This window comes from Eublepharis macularius, chromosome 5 (assembly GCF_028583425.1).
Source record: "Eublepharis macularius isolate TG4126 chromosome 5, MPM_Emac_v1.0, whole genome shotgun sequence".
NCBI lineage: Eukaryota > Metazoa > Chordata > Lepidosauria > Squamata > Eublepharidae > Eublepharis > Eublepharis macularius.
The window spans coordinates 170,339,610-170,356,401 of NC_072794.1; the positions used below are offsets into that span (position 1 = coordinate 170,339,610).

At 48.2% G+C, this 16,792-nt stretch overlaps 1 protein-coding gene across 1 annotated transcript in view; it reads left to right on the forward strand.

Moving 5' to 3' along the window:
- Positions 1-16,792, forward strand: part of RAD21L1 (RAD21 cohesin complex component like 1) — a 44,772-nt gene that overhangs the window by 2,501 nt on the left and 25,479 nt on the right. The window contains exons 2-5 of the mRNA XM_054980477.1: positions 1,130-1,259; positions 3,246-3,345; positions 5,124-5,233; positions 9,726-9,902. Coding sequence (XP_054836452.1) covers positions 1,130-1,259; positions 3,246-3,345; positions 5,124-5,233; positions 9,726-9,902 — 517 coding nt within the window. The remainder of the gene's footprint in view (positions 1-1,129; positions 1,260-3,245; positions 3,346-5,123; positions 5,234-9,725; positions 9,903-16,792) is intronic.

Genomic DNA, 16,792 nt, shown 5'->3' on the forward strand with positions numbered 1-16,792 from the left:
ACCGTATACCCTGCAGCTGTGGACAAGTTTACATCGGGACCACAAAGCGTAGCATCCAGACAAGAATAAAAGAACATGAAAGACACTGCAGACTTGGACAACCTGAAAAATCAGCAGTGGCTGAACATAGCCTAACTCAAACAGGGCACAGTATCTTATTCCAGGACACCAAAATACTGGACAACACTTCCAACTACTTTGTCAGACTGCACAGGGAAGCCATTGAAATTCACAAGCATAAGCAAAACTTCAACAGGAAAGAAGAAACCTTAAGAATGAACCGAGCATGGTTGCCAGTTCTGAAAAACACCAGGCTAACAAAACATTCTATCCCTGACAATAGCCCTGCAGAGAAGATTAGCACATCAAGTACCAATCCATATGCAAAAGAACCTCCTCAGGATACAGTGAAGCCTCCCGCCATTAGCATTCCACACCCTGGGAAACTCTTACAGGATGACTCAGCTCAACCCCACCCCTCCTGAGTAGATACAAATGACCTACATCTCTTCTCTTTTCCACACTGTGACACTGAGAGATCTCTGTCTTTTGGTGCTACACCTCTGAAGATGCCAGCCACAGCTGCTGGCGAAACGTCAGGAACTACAATGCCAAGACCACGGCAATACAGCCCGGAAAACCCACAACAACCATCGTTCTCCGGCCGTGAAAGCCTTCGACAATACATATTTCCTTACAGTACTGCTTTCCTATCTGTGTAAAAAAGCCCTCCTGAATAACTCAGTTTTGCATAGTTTTATTGCCTTTTTATCATGTCCCTCAAGGTCCTTTCAGAATGTTGTACTTTTCATTTATTGCAATGACAGATACTCTTTTGATACAAGGTGGCGAGTTGATCTGGTAGTCAGAAATATAATGTAAAATGGAAACCAGAAGAAGTAGGTGACGCAGCAGGTGACGTTTCATCTGGATGTTCTGGTCCCATTTATTGACTGTCCACTGTTATCACTGTTCAGACTAATTGGTAGAATGTTTATTTAATTAGCATGAAGTGTAGGAGTCAGTTTTGTTTTGGAAATTACTTGTGGAGGCTGTTCCTGTTAGCATTGTATCGTTTTCCGTAATATGAATACAATATCAATACAATAATTTTACAATTTTCCCCAAGTTTATAATTGCCCTGCGTACCTCAGGACACCTGCTCCTGGGAGTGGTGCGAATCTATCACAGAAAAGCCAAGTATCTTTTGTCAGACTGCACTGAAGCTCTACTTAAAATGCAGTTATCCTTTCGTCCAGGTATGCTTACATATATTCTTCACTTGAACTTTTTTGTTCATTACTATTTGGAATTGGTCTCCTAGCAAACTAGATCACTTTATGAACATTCGAAGGGAATCATGGATAGAGATTCAGAGCTTTTCTTTTGACTGTTGAACAGGGAGCAATACGACATCCTGGATGCATGGAATTTGTTGCTCCAGGGAGTCAACTTCATAGATAGGGCAAGGTGAGATAGTGAGAGCTCACTCCCATTGGCTTGTTGAACCAACTCCTGTTTAGCTCCTCCCCTCTCAGACTGCTTCCATAAGGATCATTTCATCTAGCTGCATTAAAGGGAGAGCTCAGACAGTGTGGCCTTCTCCATCATCTTGGCTGGGACTATGACTTCTCCTTCTCTCCCACAACTATCTCTTAGCAGTCATTCCATCTGGTCAACATAGGAATGTTATCTAAATTTTCTGAGTGTTTATATATTTTTCCTAGTTTTCCTTTTGACTGTTCTGTTTTTCTTTGGTCTTCTGTGTATTATATTTTGAGCAGTAGTTTTGAATTATAAACCATCTTGCCTGCAGTAACTAGCAGAAACATGATATAGTATTATATCAAATAAATAAAGAGGGAGAACAAAGCACTTTGTACACTGATGATGCTATGTAAATTTCGACTGTCTTCATTTGTGCATTCATCTTTTAAAATTTGAATTAAGTCATTTTCTCTACTTCACTTACAAAATGGAAAATTAATGTCTGCCTTTGAAAAACAATGTCAGTAACATATGTCCCCCAAAGCATCATTCAGCCTCCACAATCCTGAAAATGACAGCTGTTATTAAAACAACATATATGTTTCTAGCTCTCATGGTTGAAAAACAATTTGGAATTGGATTTTTAAAAATACTAAAATGTTGGAAACCAAGAGACAAGAAATCAAATGCTCTGATGAATTGCTTTCCCTTTGTAATTCTTGAATTTGACTATCAGGATTAGAGATGGGCACGAACTGAGGAAAAAATGAACTGTGCAATTCGTGGTTCGTTGCGTTTCACAAACCATGAACTTTTACGAACATGGCCCAGTTCGCAAACCGGGTTCGTGAAAACATCACTTCCGGGGCAGCAGAAGGTCACTTCCAGGGCTGCAGAAAGCGCCCCACCCCCCATTGCCTAGGAAACTGATTGATCAGCACCAGGTTGTCTGCAGTTACGAACCAAAAAACGAACCAGCCTAAAGTTTGTGGCGGTTCTTTAGAAATGGGCTCTGACAAACAGCCGGTTCACAAACCACAAACTGGCCTGGTTCGTGACGAATTTTGGGTTGTATTTCAGTTCATGCCCACCTCTAATCAGGATTCTTCTGAGATTTTTTTTTTTAAATCAAAGAATAAAATTAAAGCAAGATGCCTCTCAGGTGTATTTTGGCATTTGCTATGATCATGAAATATATTGCTAACAATAGACTGTAGTCTAAAATACATTTTAAATTGTACAAATGTTCTTCACAGTGGTAACTAGAAAACAGGAAACTAACACCAGCAATATGAAAATTGTGTTGTTATTGAGACACTGTCAGTTTTAGTACATAGTTGATCAACTGACAACTTAATGTGGAAAGCAACCCCCACTTAAGGGACAGAAGTTATTGGCTTTAATATATTCACCCCCAATCCAGTGATTCCACATGGAGTTAAGAACTCCAATATTTCCCTGAGTTTCCCTGTTTGCTTTAATGGCAACATTTGTTCCGTGCATGCAAAGGGATATTTCTGACTAGTTAAACCTTATTTTGGAGAGGAAATGACATACCAATGTTGATGCTATTTTGATGATGATGATGATGATGATGATGATGATGATAAGCAATGTATAAAATGTATTTATTTGTAAATTTTGATGTTGCTTGTGATGAGCTTTGTTTACATTGACTGGTGTGTTTAGCTCCATGAGAATAGTCTAGATTATTGGGCCATGCTACAATTAATCCTACGTTATGTATTTCTTTTTAGGGCTTGTTGATCTCCCAAAAGGGAGCTCTGAGGCTAAATATGATACCATTACGTTGCCTGAAGAATTTCATGAGTTTGACACACAGCTTCCAGAGGTGAAGTAAGTGCTTTCCAGACTGGCAGTTTTTCACATGACCCTGCACCAATAACTGTGTGAAGAAGAATCAAAATCCACCACAGCGTTCCTGTACCTGTAACCACACCTGCTTCACTTTCTGGGTCTCTTTCCTCTTTCTGTCTTTTTCCGTTTTGCACAAAATCTCGTCAGTAAAGAGATGCGGGCTTTTTTTAAAAAGACAATAAAACAGTATAATATATAAAATATTGCAGAACTGTCTAAAACTTTCCGCAGATATTAAAAACGACAATCCTGTTCACTTTATAAATTGGCCTACTGAAGACGGAAGCCTAGCTCTGTCTCTTCTCGTTGACTTTGGCTCACAATTCCTCCTTCATTAACAAATCTTTCCCCCTGAATTTTTGTTGCTTTTTCTCCTCTACTACCCTGCCTCCCTCTTCCACTCTCTTCAGCAGTTTTGCAGTGAGACCATGATAGCTATGACAGCCGCCCCAACCTTGGCCATGCTGATGCAGGAGCCCTAATCCTTAGCCTCCTGCATTCCTTTCCCCCCTTGTTCTTCACCTCTAACCAGAAAATCAAGCCCTGGTACCTTTACATAGTGTTTTGGGGAGACGAGAGACAGGCAGGAGGTGGTGAAGGATGCAGGGCAAAAGAAGGGAAGGGAAAGAGCCTGTTACTCTAGACCTGTGGATGGAAGAGCAGTGGCATTTCATATCCAGGAAAGATCCCTAGTATAATAAACTGCTGGTTAAACTGTGGTAGTAGAAGGAGGGGGCACATGTTTGTGAAATGTTTTTGGGTTGTAAATACTTGCTGCTTTGTTTCAGTTCTGTTGAGATATCAGAGAAATCCAGTAGCTGATTAAAAGAAAGGCGATTGCTTGAAACTGACTGTCACAAGTGGCAGACATCCTGGAACTGTCCATGAAACTATAGATCAGAGAATTAAATGTAAAGTGTTCAGTCCCACTGCTCCTGATGGGACTTACCACTCTGGGTTGCATTGACTTACACTGAGTAATCCACTTTGAGCCTCAATGAGAAAGGTGGACTATAAAGTCAATACATTTTTAAAAATCAAAAAGTAAACTTATTTAGAATGTAGCTTTGTGGGAATGGCATTGTGGGGGGTTTAATGGAGGCATAGCACTATATTACAGAGTGAAACCACCATTATAATTCTACTTCCAGCTATTTATGGAATCCTTCAGAAGCGCAAAAGGACCTGTGTGTGGAAACAATCACAGTCCAATATTACCATTTTATTTTCATTATATTGTAGTATACTGCATGAACTGGGTGAAAATAGTGACCAAAACATTCTCAAATCAGTTGAGTGTTTCTTGCCTTTCCTTAAATGTTAGGACGAAAATCCAGGGGCACCTTCAAGACATAACATTTATTTCAATATGAGCTCTCTTCACAGCGCGTCATCAGATCTATTTGATGAAGTGGCCTAAAACTCACGAAAGCTCATATTGAAATGAGCTTTAAGGTGCCACTGGGCCTCGTTTTATTTTACCACGATGGACTGACAAAGTTGCCCTTTTGCAATAAAATTTAGAAAACTGGAGGAGCTTTCTGTATTCTTTTCTATAATGGTCAGGCTACCTTAAAAGCAATCAAAACAATACTAACAGCATAAAACAACATTATAAAGCCCTGTCTTAAAAAAGCAGAAAGGAAACAGGAAATAATGTGCCCTTATTCATGTCTGTAATTGACACATGACAGAACACTTTTTTTACAGTTCAGCATTGTCAGTGTGTTCCAGAGAGTCACATTATTTCTCCTCAGTGCCATTGATGTCGCTCAGCATTTCACACTGAACCAGAGCAGAGCTGAAGACATTACTTTGCTAGAAGAGGATTACAGACGGGATATACTTTTTCAAGGTGACAGTTTGGGTGAAGGTGGCCGTCTTCTTTTCCTTCATAAGTAAAATTATTAATGGTGTTTCAGATCCTAAGGCTTTTACACCAAAGGATTAAAAAGTATTTTTAATGAACTACTGTTTGAACATGTCCCTATCAGGGTGTTTGTGTCATAGTTTTGTATTGCTGTGCAACTGTCTTATGATATCAGCACAGTCCTGTCCCCTGAGCCAATGAATCCAAATAGTGGTCAATTGTAATTGTTATTCCTGGGGGGGTGGGGGGGTGTCACCATCAAACAGTACCACATCCCCTGATTTTGTAGACACTAAGGTCTAAACTACACATTGGACTGGATCCAAAAAAACTGCTCATACCAAGACTGTGGATGTTCTGTGCTTTTCCTTCCCCAAGCAGTCCCTTCCATCCCCCAGCAGTCCCTAGTAGGGATGTGCGTTTCGGCTTTCTGAATGCCGAAAGAAAGCCGAAACAAAAGTGTTTCGGCTTCTTTCGGGTTAGCCGAAACGTTTCAGAGAAAGCCGAAACGTTTCAGCTTAGCCGAAAGAAAAAAAGCCGAAACGTTTCGGCTTCTTTCGGCTTTCTTTCGGCTTTCGGCTTTTTCAATGGGAAAATGCCTCCGTCTTCCCGGACGTCTGGGGGAGGCATTTTCCCACCGAATCAGCCCAAAATTGGTGGGGACCTTCCTCTAACCCCTCTCTAAAAAACCCCCAAGTTTCAGACCGATTGGACTTTGGGGGGCCATGTTATGGCCCCCCCAAAGCAGGTCCCCCTATCCTCCCATAAGAAAGCGAAGGAGCAGCATATTGTTAGCATGCTGCTGCTCATCTTCTTCATTATTTCCTATGGGGAAAAAATGAAGAAGCAGGCTTCCTTTGCCAGGGGTGGCATTTTGCATGCAAAATGCCCCCTTACCCTCAGGGGACCTTCTCCCACCCTTCCTTCCACCCCCCACCAAGGCTCAGCCTGCTCCCACTTGGGGGGGCCATTTCATGGCCTCCCCAAGTAGGTGCTCTTTTCTCTACTACTGACAGCTGGGGGAGGCTTGTCTTGCCAGGGGTGGCATTTTGCATGCAAAATGCCCCCCAACCCTCTGGGGCCCTTCTCCCACCCTTCCTCCCACCCCCCACCAAGGCTCAGACTGCTCCCACTTGGGGGGGGGGCATTTCATGGCCTCCCCAAGTAGGTGCTCTTTTCTCTACCACTGACAGCTGGGGGAGGCTTGTCTTGCCAGGGGTGGCATTTTGCATGCAAAATGCCCCCCAGCCCTCAGGGGCCCTTCTCCCACCCCTCCTCCCACCCCCCACCAAGGCTCAGCCTGCTCCCACTTGGGGGGGGCATTTCATGGCCTCCCCAAGTAGGTCCTCTCAGCCCCTAAAGTCCACCCCTTACAGCCCCACACAAACCCAATCCCCCCCAGCTGCCACACACAGACCCAAATCCCCACATTAGCCCCTCACAGACCCAAATCCATCCCCACCTGCCCCACACCCATAACCCCAGGAACAGGCTGGCAAAGGCCAGCCCTCTCCCTTTGTTCCCTATGCTGGGAACTTCTAAACTCTCTTTCCCTGGGCAATTCTGCACAGCCCAGGGGTGCCACAATGGTGGGCACACTTCTGAGTGCCAGCTGGTCCCTGTGAAAGAGCACCTGAACCACAGACACCCTCCCTCAAATTCCCCCACCACCTACAGAGATGGCTGGCCAGCCAGCCCCATTGTTCCGTATGATGGGAACCAACTGCACAACAAAGAATAAAACACGAACAACACACAATAAAGTTTTTTAAAAATTATTTTCTCCCTTTCAAAGTTCAAGTAGGCAAAGCATTATGACACATTACACCAGCAGTCCCCCACACAGAAAAATTAACACAACTCACTTAACATCAGAGAATCACAAAACACGATTCCTGTCAAAAACACTTTATTTCTTGAACAGCTTTAGGTTACACAGCAGGGGGGCACACCAAAGGACATGGCAGCAGTATCTTACACAAAAATAACACAACTCACTTAACATCAGAGAATCACAAAAGCACAATTCCTGTCAAAAACACTTTATTTCTTGAACAGCTTTAGGATACACAGCAGGGGGGGCGCACCAAAGGGCATGATAGAAGTGTACTACACAAAATAATACAACCCACTTGACCGTTTTTGACAGCAGTTGTGTTTGTGTGATTCTCTGATGTGAAGTGAGTTGTGTTATTTTTATGTAGTACACTGCTTTCATGCCCTGTTGTGCCTTCCTACTGTGTAACCTAAAGCAGTTAAGGAAATAAAGTGCTTCTGACAGCAATATTTTGGGGTGATTCTCTGATGTTAAGTGAGTTGTGTTATTTTTGGGGGTGGATTTGGGTCTGTGTGTGGCAGCTGGGGGGGAATTGGGTTTGTGTGGGGCTGTAAGGGGTGGACTTTAGGGGCTGAGAGGACCTACTTGGGGAGGCCATGAAATGCCCCCCCCCCAAGTGGGAGCAGGCTGAGCCTTGGTGGGGGGTGGGAGGAAGGGTGGGAGAAGGGCCCCAGAGGGCTGGGGGGCATTTTGCATGCAAAATGCCACCCCTGGCAAGACAAGCCTCCCCCAGCTGTCAGTGGTAGAGATTAGAGCACCTACTTGGGGAGGCCATGAAATGCCCCCCCCAAGTGGGAGCAGGCTGAGCCTTGGTGGGGGGTGGAAGGAAGGGTGGGAGAAGGGCCGGCTTATTCGAAAGAGATTCTTCTTTCAGCTTTCGGCTTTAGCCGAAATTTTTTGGCTTGCACACCCCTAGTCCCTAGGAAACTTGATTCCTAGGGTCATGGGACCCAAGCAGGATAGCGTACTGGTGGGAAAGCAGAGTGTATAAACAGAGATAAGGCAGCAAAATCATTCCCTCTTCTATCATCTTAGTTTTGTTGAGAGAACAGGGAGGAGAGAATGATTTACTCACATAGCAGTTACGTCATGTGGGTCTTATGATCCTGAGAATCAAGTTTCCTGGGTTTGGAAGAGGCTGCTAGGGAAAGGGAAAGAAGGGAAGATAGGCGACCATCAGCACTTTCTGCCAACAGACCACAGGATCCAAACCATTGTATGCAAACTACAGCCCCACAGGTCTTTTGAGTTTGAAAAGTTGGTTTGGGAAAAGTGGATTACGGAAAAACAGTGGAGGGAGAGGTCATTTCTCCCTGTTCTATATTATTCTCCCCAGTGTCTTTTACCTTCAGACTTATGCTTGTTTTCTGTCCCCTCCCAAAATGGCTTTTAAAAGCAAAAAAAGCAGGGCCTTCAGACTGCAATTTCAAGCCAACAGAACTGATGGGGAGGATCAGGAAGTTCAAATAAGGAATCCTGTTGATGTATGGAGATTGCGTATTGAATGCTAAATGGTTATTAGAAATGGTCTGATTTTCATTTGTGCTAAGTATGCCATGATGTGGGTGAAATCGCTAGATGATCCTAAAGTTGGTGGCTTGGTCCCTTTGATGCTGCTAGGTAGGGATGCCAAACTCCTGCCTAGCCAGGCAGCTTGTCTGTGTTTTAAAACACATACAAAGAGGGGCTTATGATATTGCCATGTTCATAAGCCTTCTGAATATCCTGAGGGCAAGTCCACTAACAGGCTACAGTTTGACAGTACCTTACATACATACGATCTCTGTAGGCACTTCCTTTGGCTGCCATCTTCTCTCCTGAACTACTGAGGATCATCAGGCAAGGAGCATCTGGGGATTCTTGCTTCCCTCCCATCAGTGCCTCTTGCTTCACCCCTGCCCTGTTATACTTGCCTTTTTTTTCCCTTGCCAAAATTCACTTTCCTTGGGTTGACTTTATCTAGACAAGACTGACATTGGAAAAACTTGACTGAATATTTGAGTTTGAGTTCTTTTGTACCAGGAGTCCCCACATTTTTTTGAGCCTGTGGACACCTTTGGAGTTTTGAGAGGGGGTAGCGAGTGCTACCCCAAAATGGCTGCTGCGGGAGGCAGAATCAGTCCCAAAATGGCTGCCATAGGAGGCAGAACCAAACACAATACCTCTCTTTTTGCTGTGCAAAGGAATTGTGGAAGGAGAATAAAAAGAAATGAAGGAAAACCCAGAGGGAAAGAATGGAGGAAGAGGAGGAGGAGGAGGAGGAAGAATAAAATGAAAGAAAGCTGGAATGGCAATGGAACCACAAGTCCAGTTGCTTACCAGTTCTCATAATCTTCCATGGAAAACACTTTAATTTGAATGAGGGAAACCAATAACATGCTTTGTCTAATAGTGGCCCCATCTGATTTCTGAAAAGCTAAGCGGACGCTGGGGGAAGTACTGATGGGCTCCATGGCACCAGTCACACATGACAGTCTACACTCAGGGTTCTGCCTTCCCCAGTGTTAAAGTAGTTTCTGTATAGAAGCATTATGAAGCAACTAAACAATGGTCTTCATCAGAATTCAGAGATGAATTAGCATTGCTATATCTTACAAGTGCATATAGTAACAAGGAGGACTTACCAACAATCCTTCACTTGTATTTTTACAGGTGAGGAAACTGAAATACCCAGACAGCATAGTGACAGTTTACAAGCTAGTTTCTGCGGTCTCTTGACTGATCATGATTCTTTGAATCTCACTGGAGATAAAACTGCATTGGATGAAAGTGCCTATTCCTTAATACATGATGGCTTTGGAGATGAAGGATTTGCTGGAGACATGATTGGTAAGTGCTGGTCTTGTGCAGTGACCGTAAGCTGGTGGGAGCTTATCCTGAAACAAACTTCCTGAAATGGATGAGATTTATGCAAGAGGCGCAATTTAAAATCTGTTTTTCAAATCTGTTCTGAAAGAATTATTGCTTTCCATTTTTTACCTTGCTGTCCCACCATGGGGACTGGGGCAAATGTGGGGAAACTACTGCGCTGTATTGGCATGGCAACAGCAATGGGGGAACTACACAAGCCTGTCCCTATTTGAAAAACCCCATATGTGCTTGAAAGTATGTTGTGTATTTGATTTTTTTAAAGTGACTAATTTTGTCCACACTCAATGTGCTCAGTCAATATGCTATAATATATATGATGATAATAGGCTGTTGAAGAATTCAGTGTTCATCTTCGTTCTTCTGTGCCTCCACACATGGGACTGCGCAGGCGCAGGCCAGCCGCCGGAGAATTTTCTAGAGCTTCCATGGCTCCGAAGGGGCCGTTTGTCGCGCGCCTCAGCGACCGTTTTCCCGCCCAAACGGTCACGTGATCCTCCAGCGACCAACGGCCCCTTCCCTCAGTTCTCTTCTTGCCGCCGCTTGGAGAGAACGTGAGCTTCGTTGCTCTGTGCTTTGTGCTTTTTCTGACTTCTGATTGATCTTTGGCTTTTGGACTTTGGACTTCGGACCTCGACTAATCTTCGGCTTACTGATTTGGACTTTGATTGGACTCGGTAAATACGACCCGGATTGTTTGACCTCTCTCTAGCGTGCCCCTGAAGATGGCCTCAAAGGCTCTCTTTAAGCATTGCTTACAATGCCACACGAAAATGGCCAAGACCGATGGCCATGAACTGTGCCTCTTTTGTTTGGGGGAGACCCACAATGTGTCGGCCTGTAGGATTTGCCAGGGCTTCACCAGCAAGGCCCGGCAGGAGCGCAAGGCCCGACTGAACTCCTCCCTGTGGCAGAAGGTCATGTCCGGAGGCGCCCCGTTACCTTCCCCCAAGGCCGGCCCTAGCCCCTCTGCCGAACGGCAATCAAGAGCTGGCTCAGTGGCCTCCGCGAGGTCGGGGTCGAAACCGCGTCCCCCGAGTGCCTCGGCGTCGAGAGCGGCCTCTCCAGCGCAGGGACCGGTGCGGCCGCCCCGTAGCGCGTCGTCCACCAGGTCGGATCCGAGACCGACATCGGAACCGAGGATCCGGGTACCGAGTCCCCGATCGGAACCGACGACCGGATCGATTCCGATGAAGTCTAAGAGGTCGAAGCCGAGGTCCCCTTCGAAGGCGAGGAGCGCGTCGGTTCCAAGGTCTTCTTCGGAACCGGCGAAGAAGAAGAAGAAGACTAAACATCATCGGTCGCCGCGTCCCGCTCCTCAGGAGGAGGTCATCGTGCTTCCTCACACACCTTCCCCTCATCTGGGCTCCCCCGAGCCGGAGGACATCCCCGGGCCGGTGCCGGATCCGATTGCCTTCGAGACGGTGCCAGCAGAGTTCTCGTCGGGGCCGGAGCCGAGCCCGCACCGTCGGAGCCGACCATCGCCTGCTCTTCGGTCGCCGAGGCTGGAACCGAGCCCGTCTCCTCGTCGGAGCCGTCCATCCCCTGCCCGTCCATCTCCACCTGCTGCCGGTCGTGAGCGACGGCGGTCTGGGGACAGTGTCCGATCAGCCCGGTCCACTGCGTCCCAACATCGACAGGCCTCCTACCTCCCCTCGCCATACCGTTGCCAGTGGGAAGGGGCGCCTGCCGGCTTCTCCATGTCGGAACCGGGGCCATCGACGTCGGGGCCGGCGTGGGCTCCCCCTCCACTCCAGGTTCCGGAATCCCAGCTCGGTTCCGATGAGGAGGATGTGGAGAGCTTTGGCGGCTACCAGTCGGAGTCCTGGTCCGAACCGTCGCCGGCTGAGGAGCTAGTGCCATCTGCGGACTCGCCATTCGAGGACCTCCGCATCTACGCCGACCAGATGGCAAGGATGGCCAAGGCTCTCGAGATGGATATCTCTTCAGCAGTCCCCCAGACCAAGGACAAGCTCCTCAAGCGTATCTATGGGGATAATCCGGCGTCCGTTGGCTTCCCCATGCTCGAGGGTATTGAGGAGATTGTGGAGAAGGTGTGGCAGGTGCCCTGTGATCAGCCTCCGACATCCAAGTGCATCGAGCAGCTTTACAAGATCAAGCAGGGCACCTGGCCGGCGTTGGTGAAGCACCCTCCACCTTCCTCCTTGGTCACAGAGGAGTTCAACCCCCGACGATCGGGTCACTCCTCGGTGCCTGCCGATAAAGAGGGCAAGAAGCTTGATGCCATGGGCAGGCGCCAGTACATTGTAGCTTCGCTGGGTCTGAGGATTGCCAACTACCAGACCATCATGGCAGGGTACCAACTGTACCTCTGGGAGAAGTTGGCGTCCTATACCCGAGACCTCCCACCTGAGCAGAAGGCTGTGGTGTCCCTGCTGCAAACAGAGGCTGTCCGGCTGTCTAAACAGCAAATGAATGCTGGGAGCCACGCTGCTGACACTGCTGCTAGAGGGATGGCTTTGGCGGTGGTCCTCAGGCGCCACTCTTGGTTACGGTCGACGGCCCTGTCCCAAGAGGTGCGTTCCAGGGTGGAGAGCATGCCCTTTGAAGGGGACTCGCTGTTCTCCAAGTCCACCGACGAGACCCTGAAGAAGAAAAAGGAGGACAGGCAGACGGCGCGGTCCTTGGGTCTGGCTCCAGCGGACAAGCCCTCCTCCAGGTCACGGTACGCTCCCCGGTCCGGCCCTTACCATTACCAGGGCAGATACCAACAACAGCGGCCGGGCTACCAACAGTATCCTGCCTACCAGCAGCGGCCTTACCCTCCCGCACAACAGCAGAGGAGGCGTCGGCCCTTCAAGCCTCGTCCGGCACAACAACCGGCCCAGCAGAAAGATCAGCAGGGCGCCGGGAGGCAGTACTGACGGGTCACGCCAGCCGTATCCCCGAACTTTTCGGACAGACTGAGTCCACTCCTCTCTGAGTGGGAGTCAATAACATCTGACTCATGGGTCTTAACGATTGTTGAACTGGGATACGGGCTGGAGTTTGTGGAGCTGCCTAGATGCAGTTCACCCCTGACAGCTGTCAATAACACTATGGCCGAGCTGGATGCGGAGATCGTGTCGCTCTTGGCCAAGGGTGCTGTGGAAGAATTGCCCTATGAAGATTCTGTACAGGGTTTCTTCTCTAGGTTCTTCCTGGTCCCCAAGAAGGATGGGGGCTTACGTCCCATTTTAGATCTGAGGGGCCTTAATGCCTTCCTCAAGGTGACCAAATTCAAAATGGTTACGTTGGCGGCTGTGATCGCCTTGCTGAAACAGGGAGATTGGTTTGCGGTTCTTGACTTAAAAGACGCATACTTTCACGTGGGCATACGGAAGGAGCACAGGAAATACCTGAGCTTTGTTTACCGGCAAAGGGTTTTCCGGTATAAGGTGCTCCCCTTTGGCCTGTCCACTGCCCCACGAGTGTTCACTAAATGTGTGGCCCCTGTGGTTTCCTTCCTACGGGAAGAAGGCTGTACCATCTTTCCGTACCTCGATGACTGGCTCATCGTGGCTGAATCGGAGTCTAGGCTGGTGCAGGACATTGGCTTGGTACTTAGCACTTGCCAACGCCTGGGGCTCCTGGTGAACTTGGAGAAATCCAAGCTGGTGCCCAACTGCAAAGTGTCCTACATTGGTGCACTGTTAGACTCTGTGGAGGGTAAGGCTCTGCTTCCCTTGGAGAGGGCTCGGTCCCTAAAGGGTCTAGTGTCCGTGTTTAAAAGGAACCGATTCCAGTCTGTACGCACTATCCAGTGCTTACTAGGGCATATGGCAGCGGCCACCTCTGTGGTGCCTTTCGCTAGGCTGCGTATGCGCCCGCTCCAGAATTGGTTTGTGCGGAGGTACGATGCTCTGCTGCACCCTCCGTCCCTCAAATTCTCTATCCCGAGGGTCATCCTCTCCTCCTTGGACTGGTGGCTGTCTGATGACAACTTGTTTAGAGGGACCCCCTTTGGGTATCAGCACCATGACGTCACGGTTACCACTGATGCCTCTCTGCTGGGATGGGGGGCTTACTGTGGTGATGTGTCTGTGCAGGATGTCTGGTCTGAGAGGGAAAAGACCCTCCATATCAATGTGCTTGAACTAAGGGCCATTCGTTTCGCACTTGTGTCTCTTACAGCACTGCTGAGAAATCGTCAGGTCTTGGTGCAGACGGACAACACGACTGCCATGTACTACGTGAATCAGCAGGGGGGCACAGTGTCCATGGCCCTGTGCCGGGAAGCCACACTCACTTGGCAGTGGGCTATCAGGAACGGCGTGTCGCTCCGTGCTATACACGTGGCTGGGTCAGACAATGCCCGGGCAGATGCCCTCAGCAGGGTCCCTTTGCTGGACCACGAGTGGGAACTGAACGTAGAGTGCGTTGGGCCGATCTTCCAGATGTGGGGTCATCCAGTGATAGACGTGTTCGCCACTGCGGCGACCACCAAGGCCCACACGTTCTGTTCCAGGGCAGGGAGCGACCCCCTCTCTATTGGGGATGCCTTCCAGTTTACGTGGACGCAGGGCTTGCACTACATGTTTCCTCCGTTCCCCTTGATTCCCAGGGTCCTGTGCAAGATAGAGGAGGACGGGACGGACTGCATCCTGGTGGCCCCCTTCTGGCCACGGCAGGTTTGGTTCCCGAAGCTCCTGCGGATGTCCCAACGGACGTATGTGAGTCTGCCCCCTCGGCAAGACCTTCTCCTAAACGGGAGCCTAGTCCACCACGATCCCAGGAAGCTGCACCTAACGGCTTGGCGGATCGTTCCTCCCCGATAGGCTTTACTGACGAGGTACAGAGGGTCCTCCTGAATGCTCGTCGGCCATCCACTAGGCGCGCTTATGCGGCCAAGTGGCGCAGGTTTGAGCTCTGGGCACTTGCCAGAGGAGTGGTGCCTGACAGCAGTCCCTTGGGGGTTGTGTTCGAGTATTTGTGCCACTTGCGTGGCCTGGGCTTGAAGGTGTCCTCCCTCAAGGTCCACCTGGCAGCGATATCAGCTGCTCACACCCGAGTTGAGGGTGCTACGGTGTTTTCTCACCCACAATCCCGCCAGTTCCTTAAGGGCATGTACAATCTTTACCCACCTGTGTCGGCGCCAGTGCCTCAGTGGTCACTGTCCTTGGTGCTCTCACGTCTCATGTTGCCTCCATTTGAACCAATGGCTACCTGCCCCTTGGATATGCTATCCTACAAGGTGGTGTTCTTGGTGGCCGTCACATCGGCCAGAAGGGTCAGTGAGCTGTCTGCGCTGCGGTCTGACCCTCCCTTTCTTGTGTTTCATCCCAACAAGGTGGTCCTGCGTCCCTGCCTCGGGTTCCTGCCCAAGGTGGTGTCCGCCTTCCACCTCTCGCAGGATATCTCACTGCCTGCATTCTTTCCTCAACCTTCCTCTAAGGGGGAAAAGGCCCTTCATTCCCTAGACTTGAAGAGGGCCCTAGCCTATTACCTGGATAGGACAAAGGAATTCCGCACCTGTCCTCACCTGTTTGTATGTTTTGGGGCCAAGGACAAGGGTAACAGGGCTTCCTCACAGACCCTGTCTAGGTGGATTGTGACGGCCATTAGCAAGGCCTATTCCCTGGCAGGGGTGGCTTGCCCGCTTCATGTCAGAGCCCACTCCACGCGGTCCCAAGCATCCTCTTCGGCACTCCTCAGGGGGGTGCCCCTGGTTAACATTTGTAAAGCAGCCACATGGTCCTCTGCAGACACCTTTGTCAGGCATTACGCCGTTGATGTCAATGCGGAGCAGGATGTATCTGTGGCCAAGGCTGTCTTACACTCCCTTTTTTCCTGAAGGAGTTTTGGGATGACTTTCTTGGCGTACCTGCTGGGTACCCTTGAGTGGAAGTGTGTATATATGTACCTTGGGGTGTATATATATGTAAATATTGAGTATTTATATGTCCTTACACAGTTTTTTTACATAGATGTATATATGCATATCTATTTATTGTTGTTCTTGTTTGTTCAATAAAATTGTGTTGGACTTCACCCCCGCCTTCCTTATTGTGTGAAGCTTGGTACACTCCCATGTGTGGAGGCACAGAAGAACGAAGATGAAAACAGGGTTAACATACCTGTAACTTATGTTCATCGAGTTCTTCTGTGCTGACACACAACCCTCCCTCCTACCCCGCTGTGAACTCCAATGCACGGTAATGTGATGGCTGTAACGGAAATTGGTGTTTTTAAGGTGTTATGGCTGAAGTGTGTTGGTCAAGCGGCGGCAAGGGAGAACTGAGGGAAGGGGCCGTTGGTCGCTGGAGGATCACGTGACCGTTTGGGCGGGAAAACGGTCGCTGAGGCGCGCGACAAACGGCCCCTTCGGAGCCATGGAAGCTCTAGAAAATTCTCCGGCGGCTGGCCTGCGCCTGCGCAGTCCCCATGTGTGTCAGCACAGAAGAACTCGATGAACATAAGTTACAGGTATGTTAACCCTGTTTTTTCATGTATAAGGCTATTGAAGAATTCATGTGTAAAGTTCACCTCTGCATTCAAATATGGAAATATATCCAAAAATGACTATGTGTGGATGTTTCTGTCCAAAAATAACACTCCTTATTTTCATTACTTCACATTTTGTGTTTTCTACCTTCAACTTTTACTATATGTGTGTAAAATAACATAGAGTGCAGCAGTTTGCAGCACTTTCTCTCGAGTACTGAGTACACATTTGCAAGTTTACTTACAGAAAAATAAAGCATGTATACTTTTAAATTTAAGCATGCTGAACAGCACAATGTTATACGCTAAGTTATTAGAGATGCATCTTATGGTACAAAAGATGCACATTCAACATTGTCGGTTACAAACCAGAATTAGTGGGAGGGGATAGATCAATCAAGAATTTG